This window comes from Megalops cyprinoides, chromosome 24, assembly GCF_013368585.1.
Source record: "Megalops cyprinoides isolate fMegCyp1 chromosome 24, fMegCyp1.pri, whole genome shotgun sequence".
Classification (NCBI taxonomy): domain Eukaryota; kingdom Metazoa; phylum Chordata; class Actinopteri; order Elopiformes; family Megalopidae; genus Megalops; species Megalops cyprinoides.
Genome location: NC_050606.1, coordinates 20,700,269 through 20,720,964, shown reverse-complemented (window position 1 = coordinate 20,720,964; position 20,696 = coordinate 20,700,269). Strand labels below are relative to the sequence as shown.

The following is a 20,696-nucleotide window of genomic DNA, read 5'->3' as shown; positions in this document are numbered from 1 at the left end:
GTACACTCACACACACTCACACAAATGCGCCTGTGAGAGTATGTATGTTTTATGTACACATACACGCACACGCACCCGCGCGCACACACGCATACCCACACACACACAGGCACACGCATGTACATATCTCAGACGCATTTCATATCGAAAAAAGTTGGTTCCTATTAAAACAACACCAGGTTGCAAATTTGGACACTTCGATGGATTCCAATGTTTTAAAGCTGAGAATCAAAAAAGAAAAAGGACAGGGGAGAATGGAAGAGAGTAAAGGCATGTCTCTGCAACTCTGTCACTGTAGGTAAGTGGTTAATTTGCATAATGTATACAGGATTTTTTTTTCCCTAATTTTTTTAAAACTTTTTTTTTTTTACTAAAGAGCATTTCCTTTTTTTATAAACCAGAAAAAAACTAAACTCTACAGAGAAAATCCCTACCCGCAGTCTCTCCTGCTGATAGAGTCTGACATCAAGCTGTACAGCGCAGTCGAAAACATACTTACATCTGAGCTCATTATACAGGTACAGCCATAATCAAGGCACAAAGATCTTCTACAAGTAGATTTTTTTCTTCAATAAAGTTGTACAAAATAATATTACATTTTACAGTCTGTACAAGATGAATCAACCTTGTCCAGTCTGTACAAGATAATAAAACAAAAACAAAAAAAAATATAATATATATATTTATATTTATATAGAGGACTGTTGTCCAAGAAGATCTAAGCTAAAAGGATCATCTCTGGACAGGTCAAAGTGAGTGTGGTAGTTTTTTCTTTCCTAGACACATTAGGCAGAAAGCAGCGACTGTTCTAAGGCCCGAGGTACAGAAAATCCGTTACCTCCTAGTCCCCCTTTCCCCCCCATCCCCACCCCCCACCCCGCCCCCCCCCCCTGCGCCTCTCACACCCTCCTCCACTTCTGTGCCTCGAGTCGGCTTAAAAGAGGAGGTCGGTAACTTCACAGTCGACCTGCAACTCGGAACGCTAAAAACCGTGACAGTAATAAATATTGTGGTGCTACATCGTGTGTATACTTCCTCAACGGTATTTAAGTAACCTGATGCAAAGTGCATTACATTTTTTTTCTTTCTTTTTTTATCCCCCCATCAAGTACTCTTCAGTGTTGAAAAAAGATGCAGAGAGCCCACGCAAGGGTACTGTAGGTCACTAGGTGGCGTCAGTTTGGAGGCCGGCAGGCGACAAAGCTCCGCCCCCCCCCCCCCAAGGGGGCGGGTCCGACAGGTGCTCCTCAAACACACCCACCCCGCTGGCGAAAAACCTGCTGGTCCAGGTCCAATGACATCACAAATGAGAAATGAAACAACCAAAAAAGGACAAAAAAAAAAAAAGAAAAAAAGAAAAAAGGAGGTAGCCAAAGGCTTAGTGGAATGACAAAGGCATTATAAAGGAAGAAGCGCCCACAAACCCTGTTCCCCACTCCTCTTAAACTCAGCGAACTGGGTACTGAGAATGGCTTAAATTAAATTTTAAAAAAAAAGAACAAACAAAAAAGAATGTGACAAAGAAGGAGGATTTGATACACTTCAGTAGTACTCATTGTCCCTGTCGGCGGGCGTTCGTTTTGGGAGAGGAGCTCAGATTGGTAAAGCGCACGCGCGGGAGCCGGCGCCGCCATCACAACAGCTCGTACTGCCGCAGATGCATCCGCTGGATGATGTCGCGGCAGTCATTGAAGACGCGGCGGATGTTCTCGGTATCCACCGCGCAGGTGAAGTGCGGGTAGCAGTAGTGCCGGCCGTCCCCGCTTGCCGTGCTGATCCTCTGTGGGCCACAGGAAACAGAGACGTCACATGATGCAGTATAAGACTGCTCAGATAAGAAGTGTGCATCTCAGAATGCTCCGTGTAAGAGCGTGACAACAGGAAGTGGAGATGGCGGAGCGCTTGGTATAAAGACCGCTCAGACAGGAAGTGGACATCTCAGAGTGCTTCGTATAAGAGGGCACAAACAGGAAGTGGAGATGTCTGCGTGTAATATACGATCTCTCAAACACAAACACACACAACCAAGCAAGCAGACAGAAGACAGGATGTCACGCCGATGGTAACCGAATGATCTCTCACCAGAAACTCATCTCGGATGAAAAACTTGGCCCTAGTCACTCTTGGGTCTTCTCCGGGATCAGGAGTTGCTGCACAGCACACAAGAGAAACACACCAAACAAGATTTAAGAGGTGCGGATGAGAAGTGATCCTAAATGCTGCTGTATGCCACTGCATGCTAGGCCAATAGAAGGGTCTTTCTTTGGACTGAACCTGGAGCAGTGCTCCCAAAGCGAGGAGTAATTCACCTCACGGACATTACATCACATAGCTATCTATGAAGAGGCTTAGAATGAATGCTTAGAAAGAAATTAATGTAAAAACAGAAAATTAAACCCAGGGAAAGGACATAGCCTTGACAAGGCATTTTCCCAGGGTTTGCCAGATGATAATTCTTAAGTAATTAATAATTGATAAAGATGAGTATGCTATAATAGACTTCTATAGCGACAAAAACAGGGTCTGACTCCACAGGGACCTGTCAGTTCAGAGTGGGTGCCTGTGACCCCCAAGTCATTGTTTGAAGATGCCAATCCCCCCAAATCGTGGAGAGAGAGAGAGGTGACCAACTCTGTGACGTACCTTCATTTGGTATGGTGTAGCGAGCGTATTCAGGAAAGTAGTCTTCAATCTTGGACTTCCCCGCTAATACCTTCTCAGCCAACATGTCCTGCTTGTTCAAGAACAGGATGACTGAAATGGTCCGTAACCACCTGGAAAACGGAACAGCCACACGGTTAGTTCAACTTTTCTCCGCCCTTTTTACTTAAGAAACCCATATGGCTTTACATATGATCCCTGAAGCCCATGCTGCAGCCCCGCTAGAAAGGAGGGCTGACCTGTTGTTCCAGATGCTGCGGAAGAGATCCAGAGCCTCCCGCAGCCTGTTGGTGTTGTTATCCTCCCTTATTACCATGTTGTAGCTGCTGCTTGCTACCACAAAGATGATGGCCGTCACGTCTGGAGGAAGAGGAAGAAATTGGGAAGGAGAGTAAGGAAGGTAGAGAGTAAGTGAGAGTGAGAGAGAGAGAGAGAGAAAGATAGAGGAGGGTGGGGGAAAGAGAAAGTGAGAGGGAGGGAGGGAAAAGAAGGGAGAGAGAAAGTGAAAGATGGTTAGAGGCATTTAGATGTCATTTTTAGTCACCTCACATGAGAAATATTACAATTCTGCTGTACAGTTAGCCATATGTATACATGTAAGACGAACAGGGAGTCATCAGATCATGTCCTCCCAAACACTCCATATTGTGCCAACTGGGAATTCAGATGGTCAGACTGACACAATGAAAACACCTACAGTTACTGCATCCTCTACAGAACAGCATCCAGAGGCCTGCCAGGCAAGAACCCTACTCACCATTAAAGCACTGGATCCACTTCCTCCTCTCGTCTCTCTGGCCCCCCACATCAAACATGCTGAAGAAGACAGGCACACAATCAGCCAATCACATTAAGCTCATCCGCGAGGTAACTGATCAAACCTGCTTTAAACCCCAGCTTCTGCCACCGTATCAGGTAAGGCAGGCAGTCAGATCCATCAATATGATTACCCTGTTATGTTTGCTGGAGGCATCCACCCGCAGCCCCTGATGTTGCCGGTGACTTTAGATGAGCAATCGTGTGCATGTTCTGCTGCAGGTAGCAGGCAGCAGTGTGATGTAGTGGTACGGTGCACGCCTCATAACGCAAAGGTTGCTGGTTCGATTCCCGAATGGGGCACTGCTTTTTTACCCTTGCGCAAAGTGCTTAACCCACAACTGCCTCCGTAAACATCCTCTTATAAATGGATAAAAGTGTAACCTACATTTATGGAAATCACTCTGGATAAGAGCATCTGCTAAATGACAATAATGTTATTTACTGTAGTTACACAGACTGGACATGCTATTAGGGGTGGGGTGTCATTTCAATATTTGCCTGGTTATCATGGCGTTGCCCAAGAAGACTAACAATTCATGTGATTTATGTAAGAATTTAAACACAGAGAAACTCCATGTTAACATACTTTGTCAACTCTTTCAATTAAATTCATGTAATAAACAACAGAATGACATGTTACTCAATATTTAGCTTTCAGATTCCAAAGTCTTTCTAGTTGAACCTTTCAGTTAAATGCTCTAGATACCCTTTAAATTCCACAAAAATTAGCAAGGGCCTTAAAATGTAGTTACACTCATAACAATCTCTTATTGTTCTCAATCTCAATCTCATGTTGTGCCTGCGGCTGACAGACGTGTTTCACGGCTGAGAAGATTTATTACTGCCCTCTTGTGTACACACTGATACACTGCAGCTGGCCTCCATAGAGAGGTACAGGCCTCTAAAGCACAGAGACCATATCCAACAATACAAGGCCACCTGTGACTGTGGACCAATAGCCGTGTGGAACTGTGACTGTGGACCAATGGCCATGCGGACTTGTGACTGTGCACCAATGGCCATGCGGAACTGTGACTGTGGACCACTGGCTATGCGGGACTGTGGCTGTGGACCACTGGCTATGCAGGACTGTGACTGTGGACCACTGGCTATGCGGGACTGTGCCTGTGGACCACTGGCTTTGTGGGACTGTGACTGTGGACCACTGGCTATGCGGGACTGTGCCTGTGGACCAATAGCCTGAAACTAAAGCTGTGGCACTACAATGAGCAGGAACCCAGTCCTACTGGGTTGAGTTTCTTATAGACCTTTGAGGCTGTCCACCTTATGGATTTATTTAGTCTGTGGTAATTCACATTCTCTTGACCACTTCCCTTTCTACACCAGTTAAAATGAATAAAGTGTGTGGTTAACACCCACAGAGAAAAGAAAAAAGGGAAAGGATGTATGTTGTTTCTGACTGGACAGACCACCCTAACAGTTTCTGTGGTAAACACACGGCAAGAGCACTTACTGGAAGTTGACTTTGTCCACTTGAAATCGAGTTTCAAAAATCCCTGAAGTCAAGACTCTGCAGCGAAGCAGGTCCTGTAAGAGAGAGAGAGAGAGAGAGAGAAAGATTAAGGGAGGGACAGCGGGATGGGGGGGGGGGGTTGTTTGGGGTGGGGGGGTGTTTAGAAATGCTCACTCTCGCCCTAGACCAACCCTGACAAGAAAGTGGCACACTCAAACCATTGGCTTGCTCTAAAGGGCAGTTCTGTGAGAAAGTAAAACTCAGGGATCAAGTTTTTGGCTGGACACAGATATCCACTGTATGAACCAGTGACTTGGTGTGTGTTTAGTATGTCCAACTAAGAACTTCCCTCCAGGTTCTTGACCAAATGCTTGTGGCTTAAAAATGTCTCTCCGGTTCATGCATTCATCACTAAATCCTCAGCAACTCAGGCACAGAATCAAAACCATGTATACCATTCAGGAATGAATTACTCAATATAAACTACATCTACAGAGAGGCAAGCAGTATGTTTCCATGCAAAGACAAAATGTCTGTAGACTTTCACAGAACAGCTCACCTGATCTGTTGGTGTGTAGTCAGTCTGGCTTACGGAATCAATTCTGTCCAGAAAGCTGTGGGGAAAAACAAAACGCGCATTAGCCTTTTCAGAAATCGAACGCCTGGGACAAGAAAAGCATGAGAAATTGTGGCACCCCTTTCCAACACAATGTCCCATTAGACCAAACTCACTCCATCCTTCTGGATACTTAGGTCCTGTTTGTCCAGAAAGCATTGTGGGAACTGAATATAGCATCCCTCTGTAACATCCCACTGCCCACTACAGTGATGGTGACACTATCATACAGGAGGTGACAACTATCTGACAAGACATAAGGGTAGGGTAACATAGGGTAGGGTAGGGTAGAGTGTGTGTGTGTGTGTTTGGGGAGGGGGGGGGGGGGGGGGGGGGTTGGGGGTGTATGATTGCTTCCTGATCCACGGCAGGCTGGGGTCATGCTTCGAACAGCTGATCCCACGGCACCATTTTGCCGTGTTTACATGCTAACATCACCACATGGGCGGCCCTGCCACCCGGCTCTGCGTGAGCCGCCCGCTCTCTCCACAGCGGGGCTGTGTGCTGTGCCACAGGCTCAGAGTGCCACAGGTTTGAATCCTGGGCCCAGCAGTATTTCTCACCCAAATGACAGCATTCGCCTCAACTGTTCCAGCAAATATCCAGGAGCACAAACGTGTTATAAATAGCTCCACAATGGTGAAAACAAACAATGTGATGTCACCCACAGCCTCGTAATCTTAGCGTGGTGTGGGGGGGGGGGGGGGTCATTACTAGCTGTACATGGCATCCAGATCACACCACTGGCCTGACCAGCCAGACCAGGTTTCTACCAGGAAATGTAAGCGGCTCCTCCGGGTTCCGGCGGAGCCATTTTCTCCTGCGTCTGCCGTTCCGCCAGCAGAGGGCAGCCAAACACAGGCCGAGCTATTTTTGTCCAGTCTCCATGTGCGTGATTACATAAGACGGCGATGTGTCACTGTGGAGGCTGGAGGAGGGCTCCTGGCTGTGCCGCGCCGGCGTGGCGTGGTGTGGCCTGGCCTGGCCTGGCGTGGCATGCTGATGCGGACCCCCCCCCCCTCCACCCCAACCCCACAGCCACACACAGGGTCACAGCGGGTTTCCAGGTTAACCGCTCCTTCACCGTCGTCCACGTTCCCTCTCCAAACTCCCCCCCAGGCCCGGTGCCAGGACCCTGCCACACTGAACAGCGCTATGTAAAGAGCTCACAGGCAGAGACAGGCCTGGGAATTTACTTTGCTTCAGAGTCATGCCGCCTTTCTTATTTTTCCTGTCAGAGACCCATGTTAAGAGGTCACGCCCGCACTGAGCAGGTGTGGACACGGAGGTGGGGGTCAGTGCAGTTCAGCGTGATCACACCGCAGGCTGCCTAGTAGCTCAGACATCCCTACATACACAGGAACACTCTGCTCTGGTCGTGTGCCCCCCCACCCCCACCCCCACCAACTTCCTGCTATTCCACTTCCCTCTGAGCGCTTTAGCCATTGGCAGCTGCTGAGGGCCTTTATTACCCCAGTGACACTACACAACTCGGTCATGCTATTCGCTACTCTGAGTTTTGGCTCTTCCTTCCATATCTGCCTCTGGACCTCTTTAAATTCACCACTCTCATTAGGAGTTTGCGTATGACGGTGGGCTTGCAGTCATGAAATGGTTTGCTGGACTCAGACGCCACTGTGGTCATTTCATTCAACACACCCTCAGGCCGGAAGCCCTGACCTCACCATTCATGTTTGGGAGCTGTGACTGATCAATCATTATGTGAATGACATTAACTTCCCCTTTTTAGAGAGAAGGTGCGGCCAGATGCACCAAGTACAGAGGATATGGCCTTTGGCTGAGCAGTACTTGGTGTCTAACCAGACTAATTTCCTGGGTTTACCATCTGCAGACCATAGCCCTTAGAGATCGTACAGTAACACACTCATGATGTCAGCACCTGTGGGGTCGGACATGGGGTTGCCATGTTGTGGCTGGCAGTGTCACATGTCAGGGAAGCTGGATCGAAAACTACGTCCTGTGTGCTCGGGTCCTCAGAGACATCACACAGTGTCTTAAGCTGGGACCAACACGCGCTCCAACGCCCTGAAAAACGCCCGGGGGGGCTGAGTTGGGCGTTCTGGCAGGTGTCTGAAGGACGGCACGGGAGCAGCTGGTGGGGGACTTCCCAGAACGAGGCAGCCTGACGAGGCTTTTGGGCGTGCATCGTCAATCCACGCCCCATCCCTTCCGCCAATGCAGCACGTTCTAAGGCCGTCTTCCGCGCGAAACGGAGGGCTATAACTATCCTGCGTTCAGCGATCGCCGCGCAACAAGCGCTATTGGCAGCGTGCTGTGGGTCCAGATTTAGAGCCTTTAGCAATGACAGCAGTGAGCTAATCCAGGAAGAAGAGAAAGTGTCATTTTATTATCGTTCAGATAAAAGATGGCACGCGCTGCCGGGGTGTCCTGGCAGAGCGCCTGTCTGCTGGGGGACATGTGAGGCGCGTGGCTTTTGAGGACTCGAAGCTGCGTGGCTCTGGTTCCGTCCCGGGGAGGGAGAGACGCGGGGAACACCTGGGGCTGCGGTCCGCCCACATGACCGGGCTCCCACGCGCTCAAAAAAGGCCCCTGTACAGCAGATTAAAAGTCTAAATTCTCCACCTGAAGTGAGCCGCCACCCAGCAGCTGTGGAAACAGACACATTTTAAAAATTCTGCTCATAATCTTTGCTTCTGGATCAGATGCGCTTGGCTCGGTTGGGTTGTCGCGGTCGCCTTCCGGTCAAGGTGTGAAAATGTTCAGCTGGTCTCCGGTGCATGCCTCGCGCTCACAGCCCCCGACACCTCCCTCGCAACAGAGGCTCACAAACCACAGAGAGCGCACAAAGGCCAAACGGCCATCGCCACTCTTTCAGGAAAGAACGGTTCTGACAAATTCTACCCTTCCCTCCGCTTGTGCCAAACCGTGACTCTTAACTGGCCATTGTCTGAAACTGGCACTCTCCCAGGTGTACACGATCGGTCATGACAAAACACAGGCTGAAACGGGGTCTGGTGGCGACCGGGCAGAGCTGTCCTCTCCAAAGCCTGTGCTGGGAGGAAGCAGAGAGCAGAGAGCCGTGGCTGCGAGGGCCGTCCGGCAGCAGCAGACTCAGACAACCTTCACACCAGCGCCCGCGGCTCCACTCATGTGCTCATTTGATAATTGTGTTGACTTTTTACAAATAGCGGACCATCTTTAATTAGCAGAGGGGAGAGCTGATCAATAGTTTCCATATTTTGAATGGCTCTACGCTCCATAATGGCCTGCTTACTCGCTACAGCGCCTGCTCTCGACACCCTACTGTTACCGTTCTATAGCCAAAAGCTCGGCCGTTGAAACTCAAATTTAATATCCCAGCTTATTAAAACCCTTCAAAAATGCCACTTTCTTGTGAACTGATACTTGCACATACACATACACACTTGTATACCATTCAAATATGTCATCTGTAACATACAGTCTCTACATGTAAATTGGACACAGCTGGTTTCACACGGAAACCTGTGATGGCTGAAAGAGCGGACGCTATGAGATTTAAAGAATAATAAATAGAACAGCTCGACTCAGAGTAACCCTGTGATCTGTTTCTTCAAACCTCGCTGCCTGTAATTACAGCCATAGCAGTCTCTGCATGGACTACCAGCAGCAACAACGCAGTGGACCTATTCACAGTGAAGAATGCTCAGCTCTGGCTCAAAGACAAACAGGACATGAGGTTTATCTACTTTTAGGATAAGAGTGTTAATACTGAAGCCGCTTTATTTCAATCATTTCCCCCTTTTAAATAATGTTTCGTTGATTATTTAGCATTCTCCTGATAAAAAAAAAAAAAAAAAAACAAGTCTAATTATCATATACTTTACTGAGCAACTAGAACAGGATTAAAAAATGACAATGTGTGTTTGGAAAATAGCGGAAAGGCTATTTTAATTTTCTTTCTTGTGAGATGTCAGAGGCAAATGTAGAGAACGCTGGAATCTCCCGGCTGGATGAACGTCCCCTGATTTGAATGTATGTTAATATGGACATTATGCAGGCTGCTCTCTGGCTCGCGTCCATCCAGCTCTGATGGAAATTGTTCACATCGTAATCTACATGAACTCAACGTGAAAAAGGCAACACACGCATTGATTTACCGGCCGAAAATTCGACGGCGGGATTTTCACTGATGCACCACGGTAGTGGGGCTTTTTTCTTTTCTTTTTTTTTTTTTAGACCCCTGGCAGCAAGTGAGGAGTTTACACGAGGAAGGCTGAACTCTAACAGCCTGACAGATACATTAAACAGATTTAAATATGCATCTCAAAAATGATGTATTCATCCACGGCTGGAGGGAAGCCTTCTAAATATAACCCTGAGAATGGATACCCTCCTAAAAGCCTGATTATACAAACCAAAACTGTATAAACAAAAGTACCTGCTCTATCTCAGCTTGAGGAATAAATAGTTCAAAACATACATTAAGCAGTCTCGAGTTTAGAAAGTGCTGGCCAGAATTGGAAAGTTGTTCTGAGAAAGCATTTGTTATGTCATCGTACTCTACCATTGGCTGCCATTTGTGGGGCTGACCAGAAAAAGTTTCAGTTTCCTATAAATACTGTCAATTTCTCTCCCGGTGCCTTCTGGGATTGCCACTCTGACAATGACAATCGCCAATAAACTAGGCACTTTATCTGTTACATTTTATCTATTTTAAACTAATATTAACAAGTGTTTAGTCTACTGCAACACAAGGGAATCCAGATCACTGAAAACCTTGTCTTCCTTATAATTCATTGTCTTTGAATTATCTTACTTCCTTCAATTATTATTTTAAACTCATCTACACCAGCAAATAAAACCTGCAAAAATTTTGGGCATTAAGTAATGAACTCTAGTTAAAGGCACTAGTTTATTTAATCTAAAATGCAGCCATTGTTAACAAGGGAAATTTCCATGTTGGCTTCACAAATACCAAGTCTGTTTAAAAGAGGGCTCAGATTCTACTACAACCACTTATATTACCAGAGTCTAACTCAGAAATTGTTTCTTAGGACAGCAAGAACACATGGGTGGGACCTGCAGGGGCAAGACCATGAACTCTTTGATTATGGACAGGACAAAGCCTGAGCTCATTATTAGAGAAATGCTGACAGCCAACCCAAATCATTACATGGGCTTCTCACATTTTCCGCATTTAAAAACATGTAATATCTCAAGCTGTATCCAGAGCAACTGATAATAGAGAGGTAAGAATTAAAAAGCATATCTGCTGGTGCTGGAGTCAGTGTTTGTGGTGTTCCTCTGATGACCCCCAGGGGGCGCACATCCTCACTGCTGCATGCAGCCCTCTTCCGCTGACCCTGCCTGCTTTCAGCAGCTGGGTTCCCATGGAAACCTCGACAGTCGCACGATACCACTCCTCTTCCTTAGCTCGTATCCCTCCGCTCACAGACGCGCGCTTCGCCCTTTCCCCAATGCAGAGAGAGAGGCACTATATGTGTGGTTGTGCCCTGCCTGTACGCATGCCTGTACGCATGTGTCTGTGTTTTTCTGCTCCGCCTGTGCATATGTGTGTGTGTGTATGTTTCTGCTCCGCCTTTGCATATGTGTGTGTGTGTATGTTTCTACTCTGCCTGTGTTTTTCATCTATTCGTTCTAAGTTGTGTGTGTGTTGCCTGCTCACCCTGCTCGTGCATGTGTGTGTTTCCATAACAATCGTATCTAAATTATTATTTGGCCATTCGGAGCGGCTAACTAAGCATGTACACAGGGGCTATATTTTTACAGACAAGTCTGTAGATGCTAAACACAGACTCGAAAGAAAGGGTTTAAAAGAGACAAGAGGAAAAGGGGAAATGACAGCTGGTTATATGAAGCGGCCGCCAGATAAGAGCAGGAATGACTGGCCTCACCATGGATGGATTGGAGGCAGGTTCTGTCCCCCGCTTTATGGCACAGGTATGATAGAACAGATAGCTGGAGAAAATTCTGTTTGATTACAGCAATGCCACAAAAGTCAGATCAACAGGTACAACAGAATGTGCCTCCGTAGTGTAGAGAATCAGCTTTTCAAGGGGGAGGTTTCGATCATGGTAACATGGCAACCCAGCACCTCACATTTCACTTTGTTAAATCATGGTAAATATTCTGTGCAATGAAAGCAGCTGCAGTCTTGCTGAGTTAACGTGTCTATCACGTCTACCACTTAGGCCTACACCTTCATACCAACAGACATGCTTTAAAGTTCTGGCCTGGCGAAGGCTGGAACAGCTGGATGATGCTTTAACCCTAAACCATCTTCAAGTATAGAACATTCAGCACCATGATACACATTAAAGGTCAAGTTAGGCTGCCATACCATGCAACCTCTGTCTGGAAGTCACTTTCGTCACTGGAACCCTGCTTCCTGTTGAATCATTTAGTATGTAGAACCAGGGGACAACTTTTCAAATCCACACAAAAACAAATAAAAAACCATGCCAAAATCTGCACAGCCGTAACAACAGTTCTGCAGATCACAGAAAAGGCCCAAAACCAAGAGAAATTGACCAATTGCTGAGGTAAAGACTAAACCAATAGCGTTTCTTGGTGCACCTGATCACCTGAGCCAATGGCATCCCTGCATATGAACGGTGACATCCGCAGAGAGGCCTAGCAAATACTGCCGACCTTGAGTGAACAGTCTTTGGCTGGGAAAAAGAAGGCCTCCGAAGAGATGGCCGTGGAAGGTGTTGATGAACCAAAGCGAACGTCAAATTCATTTAAGCCTTTTAAGCTGGCGCACGTCACCCAAAAGTTCTGCCGTCGGAAGTTAGCGGCTGCGTCCAAGCACAAGATAAACAAAGTAAATAAATCTGATACTTTCGGCTCTTTTATCAGGCATCTGAGGCACCATGTGATTAGAGTGACATTCCTAATACGTGCTGTTGCCTCTACGGTGACTTCCAGTCACTTGGGTAAAGTGAGCCGGCACAAAAAACAAATAAAAATCAGTTTGGAGACAGAAATATGACACTAAAAACTCTAAACAAATGATTTACCTCTTGAATGTTTCCAGTTTGAGGACTGGCATCCACTTTCACCAGAATCATTTCTTAGGAGGAAGAGTTATGCTTTTGTTAAGAGGGTGGTGTTACTGTAGCAAAGGTAGGTGTTACAAGACTGGGTGTAGGGAAAATTGGAAATATAGCAGAGACACCTGAGGCTTCTAACAGGAAGATCTGGTGGGGACAGGAAGTGTAACGTGGACACACAGCCAAGGCTAAAGGAGGAGGCTTGAGGAGGCTATCACCACAGTGAGAAGGAAGAATGCTGGATACCTGAAAAACTATACACTGACCATTGACAAGCATCAAGCTAGTGGTCAGACCAGGGTTTTAAGTTCAATAAGGCAGGGACACAGCTTGCAGTCAACGACATGTTGGGTTTTGTACTGTATCTGCGGTGCCAACACTGCAAATGGAGACTCAGAACAACTTTCCAATGGCTCCAAGGCTCCCTGTGCCAACAGGCCAAATCTGACTGGTCTGACACCTCTCCACTCAGAGAATTCAGGGGCCCATCCTGGAAAACTGAGTCGCTGTGAGAAGGTATGATCTCTCCTGACCTCCTGCATCAGGCAAAGTCAGCTCATGTGGTGTAGCAGTAAGGAGCAGAGCTCGTAATGCATGCTGTTGTGCATATTACTGTTGTGGGGGCTATGCCTGGCACAGACAGCTCCTCCTCTCTCTCACACACTGCTGACCCTAGGTCCACTCAGGGTTGTGTTGGGAGGGACCGCCACTCAGATTCAGCCACTGCCACGGCGTCACCAAGCAAGGCAGCAAAAAACACTATTACATACTCCAAGGTGGCCCTCTGCTGTCAGGACAGATGCCGCGAGTTTAAAATCATGGCACATGGAATTAAAACAGCTCTGGGCTCCACACCCGAGCGTCACAGGTTCCAGTCCGAGGCAGGGGCCACCACTGTCCCCTTGTTAAAAACCCAGCTGTTAACTGCACGCGCATAAGGGGGTTTGTGGACGCCTGTGCTGTGGATCTGTACAGCTCAGTCGGTCAGCATGCTGGTGCATGGCGTGTTACCTTGCGTGCCACTGTGGTAACCCGGGTTATCATGTGCAGCATGTGTTTGAGGCTTTTGTTTATTCTTTTTTTTTTGGTACACGTATGTGAGTGTGCAGCGTGTGTGCCCGCGGCGGTCGAGCGCACAGCGGGCAGGGAGTTAATGTCGCCTCTCACCTTCTGCTTGCTGACCTTCCTTTGTTTGGAGCGCATTGCCGGGATACTCCCTTTGATTCGGCTGCGCACACGTGACCCTCAGTCAGTTTCTGCTCTGCAGTGCTGCAGCTAAAAATAGCTCCAGCCTGCCCCAGCTCCACAGCTAGTTTACATAAGCTCTGAGGGGGGGTGGTGAGGGGGGTGTGCGCGCGGAGCCCCCGCGGAGGGGGGTGAGCGACGGACGGCGGCGATGGCGCTGCGGCTCCGTCGTCCTCCAGCCGGTGATGGCTTCCCGCTCCGCCGAGCGTCCCTGCGGCGTATCATCTCTGTGAACGGGGCTCTCTCTCTCTCTGTTTCTCTCTCTCCATTTCTTTTTCTCTCTCAGTCTCCCTCTCCCTCTTCCCATTTCTAAGCCACCCAGTTTGGTCGAAACCGTTTTCACCAATAGATCTATATAACAACCACCTTTTGGGGACAAAAATATCTTATTCTTAGACTTACCTTGTAGTTGTGAATATATTAAGATATATAAGACTCTCATATTACTACACAGGTTTACATATACATATATTTGCAAAAAAATTATATACACAATCCAGCATCAAAGGGAAGTTGTTTGTGTCGAACCCTTATTTCCCCCTGCTCTTCCGTGCGATCCCAGCCTGCTTTGCCAGAATGCAGACAGACTGATTTTATGCCATCCTGATGAAGCTGTGAGGCCAGCAGCTCCTGTGAACCTGCATCCCAGTCTCTTTCTGCTGTGAGATCAGATAACTGGCCCCGGCAATAGCATGTTTCAATTTGCTCATTTACGGAGTCCGGTAGCTGCGTCAGGCACTTCCAACACCACAGCCACTGCTGCTGGCCTCTGACAGATCATCTAAGACAAGAGGAAGTGCCACGCTCCATTCTTTTAATCCAAAACTACCTCTCACACATTGCCTTTAGTTTTCTCTACACCCTTCACTTCAGTGCTTGAGCTATGAAGAGAGGCATTATTCAAACACCAAATGAATCCTTTTCTCTTAATAATCGATTTACGGTCTATTAAAAAAAAATAAAAACAAAAAAAAAAAAAAAAAAACTTTCTGAGCATCCTTCTGTCAGCTGACTTTTCTTGGCTATTTGTGGGTCTCCTGACTTCCTTATTTGACACAAAGCTGTTTGCTACTCCGGACATCATAAAGGCTTTAAAAACAAGACTGCAGAGGAAGGGTTTCTTAATGTGTTACACGGTTGCTGGCTGGCAGAAAAAGAAGGCTTTCTGTAATTACTTTGAATAAGGCTAAAACAAACCCAATGATACTACATCTCTGTGCTTTCAGCTTCAGCTCAGCTCTCCACAGCTTCAGACATTACACTGCTGTGGGTGGAGTCCTCTGTCATCAGCCAATGGCCTCTCTAATGAGGGGAGACATCAGCTTTCACCAAGAGGTAAAAAGGTTATATTCATCTGAAATGAGTAAGCATAATATAACGAAGAAAAAGAACTTAAATTTGAATTTGCTAGTGAATACATTTAGATGGCCAGTATGCAATATAATGATGTAGAGGGATGGCAGAAACATTGATTCTAATAAGTTTGCCGTTTTCTGGATCTATATTCATGGCAAAGTGTCTGAAACATTCCTCCACATCACACTTGCCATTGGGTCTGTGGATGTACCTGGGAGAGCCTTCCCTGGCTTCTCTTTAAAAGTCTTTGTGTCAGAGAATCTGATTCCTTAAACACAGACAGGCTAGCACCCAACCACTCACAAGCCTGAATATCAGAAACACGGATACCTGCAGAGGTTTTATAGTTCTGAGTTTCTAGTTTTGAGTTAATTCTTTGGGCCCTCTATGATTGCATCTAACCACAATGCGCTTCATTCTGAACTTTCTGAGATTCGGTTTGACTGTACCACGCTTTGTCTTGAACTCTTAAGATTTCAAGCACAGATTCGATCTGTGCTTGGTCCTTAACTGCAAGCAGGCCAAATGCAGCCCTTGCGTGAGCGTCAGACCATGTGATTAATCCTAGCCATGTGAATGACAAAAACTAACAAATCTCACTATGTGATCTTTCATCACTATGGCACCTTTGGAAAAGCCCCTGGTGACACATGAGCTATCCCTCCTATGATGCCAGTATTGCAACCATGCTGCCTCTAAACACAGCCGGCTTCCCATGGAACCACCAGTAATGGTTTGTGAGGAGATTATATACAACTATGAAAAGTGACTCTCACACTGATCACGTTTTAGGAGTTGCACTGATGTTAATGGCTGTGGCCATGTTTGTAGAATCTACAGTTCTAACTACAGAAATGCTCGAATTATAGTTCCCACATTAACTATGATTAACTATGGTTTACCTACATTTCATTTGTTACATCTAAGTGACCACCAAACTGGAAATGCTATCAGAAAGAGAAAAAGACAAGAGAAGCTACAGAGTGAATATGGGTCTCAGTGTGGGAAAGCATTTTCCAGGGACCTACTTACAGAGAAAGCACTTCAGAGAGTATCACACCACGCGAGTATCATGCCATGGAAATAGTCACAGCTTTCCCTTCTATCAACTTTCTATCAAAAAAGCCAGTAACTAACCAGGATGAGAATAAAAGAAATTAAAACTAAACAAAAAAGCACAGCACAACCTGTAGGCCTTCCCCTATAAGAGTGCAGTTTCCACAGTAAAACAGAGACATAAGGCAAGCAGCAAGCCTCCACTGGTTAAACTGTGCAGAGAAGAGCCGGATTAGCGTGACGGGGAACCGATTTTATACGTATAATGACTCTGTTCTTAAAACAGAGCTCCCTTTATAATCACACTGGGCTATATTTAGCCTCTATCAGAAAACAACATCTACAGTATATTCAGCATCCTCAGAGCGGCTTCAGAGCCCGGAGAGAAACAGGGGCTTTGGACTGCAGCGCGCTGGGACGGCGTGAGCACTCTCTCTCCCCCTGTCTCTCCCTGTCCCTCTCCCTCTGGATGTTAAATGCTCACTGGTCTTGATGCGAGGCAGTAGGCTGACTCAGAGACTGGACTCAAATGCTGACATTACAGCACTGGCACCACCAAATTCTTTTTTTTTTTTTTTGTCGCGGGATTCTGTGAGCACATGATTCTGTGCTCTGAGACTTCCGGAGGAACTGACTAACTGGTCGGTGTGCGTGTATGTGGAGACCGAGCAGTCCAGGAATGCACAACCCCCCCACCCCCGAAAAAGGAGAGCATCTGAAGGGAGAGGAATGGACCTCCCGTCAACAGTGGGCAAACGAGGCAAATTAAGCAGAGCAAAATCTCTTAATCTGAGATGCAGGAGCTATGGGCTGTGTGTTTTAAGAAGACCAGACCATTTTAAACTAGTCCAATGTCTGGCTGTGTGGGTACACCACAGCTATAAAGCACCCTACTAGGTCTAGTCTATTACACATTATATATAAAAATACCAGACAGACACACACATTCGTACAGGAACATATAATCGTTTTCTATGAGACAGAGAGAAAGAGACAGAGCAAGAGAGACACAGACAGAGCAAGAAAGAGAGGAGCGAACGTCTGTGAGTCAGGAGTGCACACGTTGTTGAAGATGCCTGCCTCTTCGTCAGGCCCTGCAGGAGCCTGGCTTAGTGACAAGGGCTCCCATTATTCCGGTACTGCAGTTCCCGGTGACCACTTTGCAGGCCCTGAGGCTGACTGCTCCGTCCCGTGACCAGGGCTCGGTGACTCCGCCCCGCCCAGCCTAGCAGCCTTCACTCCACAGCATAGCCAGGCGCTCACCTTGCACAACGTTCCCACTGAGGGGCGAATGGCAGCTAAAGCAGAGATCTCTTAAATCATTTTCTGACAAAGGCAGTGAGCCCATATCAGCCTCAAGTGGACATAAAGAGTGAGGATAGATGTTATGTAGTCTCAAATAGTGAAAAGACTTTAAATCAGGAAAAAGACAAAATAGATAGAGTGTCAGGAAATTAGACATTTTGCCCCATTTCGCAGCTGCACTGTAAACCCGCATCAAAAATTGGGCTGTGTTCTGAAAAGTCAAAAGTAGCTGTGGGCAGCAGGGGCCTAGTGGAACTACACTTAGAACCACGGGGCTACAGGTTCCATTCTCTGTTTGGGGAAAATTAGCTGTGTCAGGCCACATACATAGGCTATGTGTAAAATACCAGCTATCACCCTGGACAATGTCATCTACTAAGCCAACAAACAACTGACGTCATTTTAATACAGTCTACATGTAATACATGCCCTAAACAACAATAACCAATATGCTTATGTAATGTATGCAACACATTGACTTTTCAAAGATGTGTTGCTAAGCTTTTGGAGACGATATTGTAATGCATATGTCTATGCGGCAGGAGGAATCGCTCGGCTATTCTTTGGAGGCCAGTCTTGACAAATCCCCCTCACCCAAATTCACTGCAAAAGCCACTTTAGTCTTCAGCCACGATTGTGTTTTTGGATGTCCTGAATCATTCTGTTACATGTTAATCACAACCATCTACCACCACTTTTGAACAGTGCTAATTAAACCCCATTGAACTCTGCGATATCCACACACAACTTTAGCAACTCCAGGGAAGCCATGCCACAAACCTGACAATTAAAATGACCACTTTTTAAAAGGGAAATAAGCACAGCAGATCAGCAGTCACTGACTTCAGAACAGTCTCCAAGCACAGCACCAGCACTGGTCTGTGGACTGCATGCCAGGCAGGGCTGGACTGTGTTTCTGTACACAGTCCATGATCGGTTAACATGCAGACGCATAGCTCCACTCTAAAAGAGCATAAACGCACAGCGTGCTGCCCCTATCGATTGCTTACGGAATCGTACATCATCAATACAGACATGCTCTCTGGTGCCAAGACTGCGAGCGATCTGCCGAAACACATTTCCAGCTGCTGTGTCCAGTCAGCCGTTAACAGCGCAGAGGACGGGATGGGGCAGGAAGGGGAAAAAAAGAGCCTTTACAGCTAATCTTCACCCAGGGTCCGAGTGACAAATTAGAGCCGACGTAACGGCAATGCTCGAGAATTCTCTTCCTTTTCTGCGGAGGGAAACTTACCTTGTGCGGATATTTTCGGCCTATTGCACCTCCCTGCGAGATTCCTTCCTGCCGTCTGGAGCCCCATAATTTCGCCGACGATTGTCTATTTTCGCTGCGTGTTCCCAGGGCGGGACACTGATGGGCCCTCTAGAATCTTCCTCTGGGATGCCACGCAGCCCCGCCCCGGCACACACACTGTCACTTTGGAAGCAGCATCATTGATCGAAATTTTTCCTGCCCGCTTGAACCCAGACCTTACCGCCCCGCTGCAAAGCTGCTGGCCTGGGATTTTCCCCGCCCCTGAAAACCACCATCACCTGCACAGGCCAGGTAAAGCATCACCCCCTGCCGCTGGGATGATATCGCATTATACGGACAACACACTAACCTCAAGCTTTTTACACTCCGCCTCCTCATCCACAGCTCTAACCATCTCAGGTCATAATTAATTCATCAGAGGCATTCATTGGAGGAGAAATAACGTCACCTGTTACCAGGTGACAGTGTGCTGTCAATTCTAAAACCCTCAAGTCTAAAACCATAGAGGCCATAGAGCTTCACCGAGCGCAACAGGTAGGGCTACAGTCGATCATGGTGTCCAATGATGTGAACAGCACATAGGCTCAGAAACAAACTATTATATGTGTACAGTTAGGTGGTTTGTCTTTAAATACCTCCCCCCCTCCAGAGGGTTGGGGGAGGGGGATCACTTCCTGGAAAGGAGAGGGGGATGTACTCTCAGCACTAGACAGTCACAGAGGAAAGCAAACTCGGCTTGAGTGGGAGGTTGGTGGTGCTGGCTGGGGGGGGACGCCGGAGGCTCAGTGGCCCCGAACAGGGAGAGTGCCCCGATTTACACCTTCCTGCTTCCACAGCCGTGCTGCACTAGAGGAGGCGGGACTAACGGCGGCAAGCGCCCCTCCACACGCCGTGGAATCTTCTGGCACTTCCTGTCCGGGTTCAAAGGGAGTTTACTGGGGGGTGGGTGGAGTGAGGGAGGCAAAGGGCACAGCCACTGGAGGTTCCTGAAGCACTGCTTCAAAGGGCACTGAGACCTGCTGGTTGGACAATCAACAGTAATATTCCTTTCGATTTTCATTGTATCGGTTTATCTCATTGGAACTTGAAAATTATCTTTGGGTTCAAGTTCTTATGAAGAGTCAATGAGAATCAGAAAATGAAATCCAGGGACAGTGTTCAGTCAGACTGGCTGAACACAAACCTTGCAAACTGCCTTAAAAGGCTGATCCATTCATCCAGTGCTTTTGAGTCTATTCTCTTCTCCATTTAAAAGCCTACAGACTCTTGATCTTAATCTGTTACAGCAGACCTGGTGAGGGCCACCCCCATATCCTGGACTCTGAGGGATACTAACCTGATCACGGCTTTGAATGGAGGCCTACGGAGTGACAGACCGCCCCGCCAGATGCCCTGGGCTGGGGTCTAAACCGGATCAGAGTGCAGGCCAGGGGTGGGCACTGCATCCTCCCGAATATCCCTTCACATTAACAAGCCAAAAGGCGCATGCAAAAAAGGAAACTACAGTACGCTTGCATGTTCGCAGTGTCGTCACCCCGGCCTGCGATTTAATCAGTGCTGCGACACATTTGAATGAAGATGCGTGTCCATGAGGAAACAGGAAAACACAGTACGTAATGTCCATGGGCATCCAGCTGGAATATGTAACAGCTTCCTGCTACAGGCACAAATGCATGCAGAACGTGAGGAAAGGACATCTATGTAACAACAAACGCACTGTGAGACACAGCACAACTTAGAAACGTACAGTTTTGAGAGTTTATACACTGTCAAAATGCTTTTTTTTGCCAAGCATTATGAGAGGAGTGTGTGGAAGGCCACACTGGGAGATAGATGCCCTGTATCTGTGTT

At 47.3% G+C, this 20,696-nt stretch overlaps 1 protein-coding gene across 2 annotated transcripts in view; it reads right to left on the bottom strand.

Moving 5' to 3' along the window:
* Positions 1-895: 895 nt before the first annotated feature.
* LOC118771227 (guanine nucleotide-binding protein G(olf) subunit alpha) overlaps positions 896-20,696 on the bottom strand; it is a 65,137-nt gene continuing 45,336 nt past the window's right edge. For both annotated transcript variants that reach the window (XM_036519157.1, XM_036519158.1), the window contains exons 6-12: positions 5,514-5,568; positions 4,955-5,028; positions 3,419-3,477; positions 2,901-3,021; positions 2,644-2,774; positions 2,083-2,150; positions 896-1,780 (exon numbers count right to left, since the gene is read on the bottom strand). In XM_036519157.1, coding sequence (XP_036375050.1) covers positions 1,634-1,780; positions 2,083-2,150; positions 2,644-2,774; positions 2,901-3,021; positions 3,419-3,477; positions 4,955-5,028; positions 5,514-5,568 — 655 coding nt within the window. In that variant the 3' untranslated portion in view covers positions 896-1,633. The remainder of the gene's footprint in view (positions 1,781-2,082; positions 2,151-2,643; positions 2,775-2,900; positions 3,022-3,418; positions 3,478-4,954; positions 5,029-5,513; positions 5,569-20,696) is intronic.